This window comes from Sinocyclocheilus grahami, unplaced genomic scaffold, assembly GCF_001515645.1.
Source record: "Sinocyclocheilus grahami isolate Dianchi unplaced genomic scaffold, SAMN03320097.WGS_v1.1 scaffold1902.1, whole genome shotgun sequence".
NCBI lineage: Eukaryota > Metazoa > Chordata > Actinopteri > Cypriniformes > Cyprinidae > Sinocyclocheilus > Sinocyclocheilus grahami.
The window spans coordinates 200,304-205,719 of record NW_015507081.1 but is presented as its reverse complement, the minus strand read 5'-3'; the positions used below and the strand labels follow the sequence as shown (position 1 = coordinate 205,719).

General features: G+C 38.0%; 1 protein-coding gene across 1 annotated transcript in view; it reads right to left on the bottom strand.

Annotated features, from left to right (window-relative positions):
- Positions 1-1,966, bottom strand: part of LOC107573243 (verrucotoxin subunit beta-like) — an 8,901-nt gene extending 6,935 nt beyond the window's left edge. The window contains exons 1-2 of the mRNA XM_016259679.1: positions 1,918-1,966; positions 1,135-1,235 (exon numbers count right to left, since the gene is read on the bottom strand). Coding sequence (XP_016115165.1) covers positions 1,135-1,234 — 100 coding nt within the window. The 5' untranslated portion in view covers position 1,235; positions 1,918-1,966. The remainder of the gene's footprint in view (positions 1-1,134; positions 1,236-1,917) is intronic.
- Between the last annotated feature and the right edge of the window lie 3,450 nt (positions 1,967-5,416).

Here is a 5,416-nt window from a genome sequence, read left to right as displayed (position 1 = left end):
GTTTTCCCAGAGCACCTGGAACCAGCAGCATCAGGCGACCTAGGCCCTTCCTCTGCCTCTCTGATGCGCTGAGTTTTTTGGCTAGCTTGCAGTACGCTTACCCTTCTGATTTCTAACGATCGTGCTGTAGGTGGAGCCCCCTCTTGTTGTAAGCTGGGTGTTGTGCTCCCTCAGCTAAGGTAACTTACTGCTAACCGTTCCGGCATTCGAGGGCCCCTTAGAACGGTATTTTTAAATCCATGTTATGGTAAGTGTGCACGTGAAGTCTTTGTACACTTTGTAATATCCACACTGTGGTAAGTTTGCATGCTAGTACTTTGCGTTCTTTCTAAAATCCTGTATGGTGAGGGCTTCGCGCGGCAGCTTCGTGCCTTTCTTGAGCTGGTTAAGCCCTGGTTCCAACTTGGGCACCACTCCACCTTGTATCCTCCGGATACCCACTTTTAACAGGGTGTTGCTACTAGGGGTCTGTTGAGACAGTCCCTTCAGCATATGCAGAGCATATGTTTGCCCCTGTGTGACAGGCCAAGACTTAGTATGATTCTAGGCTCTTGGTCGTATTCCCTTAAAAGAATCTATCCTGATTTCAAGCCTTGAGCTCTACCCCGGGCCCAGGAGTTCTGGCCCTAACATGTACGTTTTTGGGGTATGTAGCCTAGGCCTTTGGCCTTAGGGGATAATGTCACTGACAGCCGTCTTAACGTCCCAGGGGCAACTCCCATGGCTATGGTAGAGTTGGTACTTAGTGCTCGCCATGGTTTTCTGGCATGCACTCCCCTCAGCATGGAGAAGTGTGTATACCGTTCCCCATAGCGACCCCTAGAGGACGCAGTTCGAAGTTCCCTCGAAAGGGAACGTCTCAGGTTACATATGTAACCATGATTCCCTGAGTAGGGAACGAGACACTGCGTCCTCTAGGTTTCCTGCCATGCTTCGGACGCAAGCTTCAGACGAAGAAGTGGATGATGTGTAGCTCCTGGCACCTATTTATACTATAGTCACACCAGTAGTGACGTCATGGCTGTCGTCAGGTCGTAGATTTATCATCACTGACTGCAGTCATCCATTAAACGATAATTTTGCAGGTTGTGTGATAGGATGAATAACTGAACATAAACTGTAGTGTTGTGGTACCTGGTATGAGAGCATCTTTCCTGCAGTCATACAGCATCCCAAGCTGGAAGGGTCTCCCTAGAGCTGCTGTTTCAATCACATTCACTCCCACTGTATCCATACTAAACACACCAAAACACACAGCAGTTATTGATACGCCATTTCATTTTTTAGTATTGCTTTTCAGAATACAACATCTAAATGGATTAGACTAAAAAATAATTAATAAAAAAAATAAGTGAATAAACTATGACCAGCATGTTTGCTGATAATGAATAATGTTCTTCTAAAACACTTACATTTAGCTTTTTTTGAAAGTCAATAGAAGTTTATATAAGACTTAAGGTTTGGAGGATTCATAGACCTCACAGACAGAATTGTTTTAAGTCATCTATAGATAGTTTATATATTTAATAATTGTATAGTTGTATTATATTGATATATTTGATAATTGACTTGTGTAGTTGACAATAATTGTATTGTCAAGGCTGGTGGAAGATAATTTTATTAATGTATTAGCAGTTTAATTTCTCTCTATTCAGCATAGTAAATTTAACTTAAACTTCCTGTTTGTTGTGGCCAATTTACATTCTCAATCATAAATTTACTTTCATAAATGAAAGCGTGCCAAATTTACAGGGGCATGTCTAAAGGATTGGAACCGCCCCCCCCCTCCCATGGCTATTTGGGGTTCTTGGTCCCCCCTGTGCCACCCCATTAAAACGATCCTAGAATCGCCCCTGGTGCCAAACCTTCAGTTTTGAACTGTCCAATCTTTATTTTTAACTGTAATATTTTTCTCACCTTTAAACTGGTCTGTTAGTTTCCTCTGAGGTGGAGAATGAACTCAATGTTCACCTTTCACAAGTCAGGATCCGGTCAGACTTGAAACAGAGACACAGTGTTCTATGTAATTGCATTTAACACATGTTTACTTCTTTTAAAATATATTATATTATTCGGGCTGGCATTCATCAGATATAACATGTGTATTATAGTTTTTTATTAGAAAAATTACATTCAATACATAAAACGTTAAACAAGTGTAGCAGGTGTTGAGCAGGTGTTATAAATTGTGTTTTATTGTAAATTCACTCAAAATCCTTGTGTTTTTCTGTTGGTAACTAATGTACACATGTATGTATATATGTATATATATATATATAATTGTAGATACATTTGGCATTTCATAAAGTTAATAAAAAAACTGTTCACTAACAAAAATTCTTTCCAGTATCTTATTGAAAACAATTCAATTCAGTGCTTGCCAAACACAAGTTACTTCCTTTTTTTTTTTACTTTTAATTAAAAAAATTATGTTTTTATGGTATTGTTTGTCAACTCTGTTATGGAGAAATGAGCCAATGTGTAGAAATAAATCATAACAGGAAAAATCTTTCTTGTTTCATTAGACAAACAGTCCTTACATTCCAACATTTGGAAATGAGATCATATTTTACCTATGTATACCTTAAAAATAAATAAAAAATACCTATGTCTTCATAGAATTGTTAGAAATAGTAAATATTTTTCATCTGAAAATGTATTATATACAATATCCAGTAAAAAAAAAAAATGTTGTTGAAATATTATAAGGGTGCATCATATCTCAATAATGTTTATGAGATTCTAAACAACAGTTGTATTTTTTTTTTGTGAAAATAGTTCATAAACAGAGTTGGCCCTTTAAGTAACCGGACTGTAAAGTAACAGAATTGACAGAATTATCCGGTGGACTGTCAGTTCTGTTACACTATTGTCAGCATTGTTAACCTTGGTAACAGAGTTTGACGGTAACAGAATTGACCATTTTATTTTATTTTTGCCAAAAACTCCACTTGCTAGAACAAATGCTAAGAGCACATGGCACTAATGAAATCATGATTAAAATACCTTTAAAGAACCCAATTTGTGATCAGTAATACATTTTGTTTTCCTTTTGATATTGTGGTAACAGCGTTGACGTTCTTCAAAATAACCCTTGGTATAAGAACTTTTTAGATTCAAATATTTTCTCAGAGAGACCACACAGACTTTTCAGTGCTTCAGATCTTAACAGTGAGGGAAAGTGTCATATTTTCCTGTATCTTACATATTTGTGGGAGATAATTCCACCAATTTAAAGGCAAAATATGGTACGGTAACAGAGTTGACGCAAGATTTATGGACACACATTTTTATAAGAAAAAAGTTATTCTTAAACAATTTAATGTTGTAGAATTAGGTAAATTAGTATTTAGAGCTTTTATAAATAAAATGAATTAAATATTACAAAAAGAGAAGTACAATAAAATATTTTGATTACACGATACATGGAAAAAATGCACTGATTAATTTGGACAACAAGAAATCATGATTTTGAGCTATTTAAGACACTTTTTACATAAATTATTATATTGTTATTGGCTGTAACATCTTTTAATTCATAACAATAAGTAGCAAGTTATTAAAATGATAAAAAATATAACTTTTTATAACTGCTTTTGAAAAAAAGCAGAAAAAAAGAATGACTTCAGACATCACCTGCAACTATAGAATCACCCATATATATATATATGTGTGTGTATGTATGTATGTATGTGTGTGTGTGTGAGAAAATAAAATAAAAAAGTATTTTATTTCTTTATGAGTTCCGTGCGTGCCGCCATTGTGACGTCACTGGCGCTTCAGTCAGCGCCAGCGGGAGGTCTGAGCAGTGTGTGGCGTACATTTTGTTCAATCCTGTTCAGAAGCGTGTTCAAAGGGAAATAATCACCAATTACTTGATCAGTGTTTTGTTATGATGTGCAAATGAGTTACATGAATGTGCTATCTTTTCTTAGAACTGAGTTTAAAGTCGTTTAACTTGCAAAAGTGTAGTTTTAACCAAGAAAATGCAGTGTGACGTTGTCAGCGTGAAAGCCTGTGAAGCGTGACTGCTGACTTCTTTGTGTGAATGTTTACCAGGAGCAGGCAAGATTGTACAACGAATAATTAACTGCATGTTTTCTACTTATGAAAACACGTAAGAAACTATTAGATGAGCTGTTTGCAGTCAGAGGAGGAGTTTGAAAACGGAGCCGTTTAATCCATAGACTGTAAAATAAAAAGATGGACGACGCGTCTCCACTTCTTTCCAGTATAGAAAAGTGAAGCCAAAGCATCTCAGCATGGCCGCTGCCATCATGAGTACATGACGTCATTTGGAGCCAGAGTCTGCGCAGTAGAGTTTAGTTTGGAGCCAGATGGTGCGTTCCAAACGGGATATGTCGCCCTCCGAAAGGCACTTCGGAGTGAAAACAATCATGGCCGCCATATTGAAGGGTCATTCCAAACCGAAGTGCTCAAAACTGGCCACTTCAGAGGGCCCTTCAGAATGAAGGATTTCGAAGGGTACAACTGATGTACACTTCGGGCTCCCATGATCCTTTGCGCAGATTCTTTGTGCATGATGATGGCACCTCCGTGTGGGCACGTGATGATGACGCAGAAGGGCACTTCAAGAAACAGTTGTTTGGTCCCTTACACCCTTCAACCCTTCGAAGCTTTCACTCCGGAGGGTAAACCCTTTGAAGGGATTAGGGAGAGTCTGCGCAGTAGTGTCGTGAGGTGGAGCCGCGGTATCAAACTCCCGCCCCAACTCCTGCAGACCCAATCAACCATAACGACACCCCCCGTTTTTATAGCATCAAATTACTAGCTAAAATCAAACGTATCACAAAAACAACTACCTTAAATTACAAAAAACATCTTTTGGAAACTTGTATTGGAAGTGTAATTTATTTTTGTTATTTTGACTCAAGTCCCATTCGTTTACATGGAGAGGGCGGGGTTTATGACCTGTACTGCAGCCAGCCACCAGGGGGTGATCAAAGAGCCCGCAGCTTCACTTTTCAGGACGTGTGAGACACACCCGGTTTAATCAGACACTTTCTGCTTGCCGTAGTGACGCGATGTTTGCTTTATTCATCGCCGACAAAAAAATATTAGATGTGATTTTATGATCGAGTATATTGTAGGCTAGCTTAATTCACTATATTTGAAATAGTTTGAGCACTGCAGTTCAGTTCAAAATGAAATCAGCTGAAAGCATCCAGTCATCTCATATCATTAAACTGAATGTTCAATTTATCAGTATATATTGTAATAAATATTAGAGAAATTATTGTTGTATGTGATTGTATTAGTCTATATATAGTGATAGTCAATGTAAAAAGAAAATGGGAGAAGCAGACGAACACGAAACAGCAGCACAACATAAAGTCAAAGAGGGTAGACGTTATCATTCAGCTGAACTGTGCTCGTATGCAGTGGCGTAGCGGAC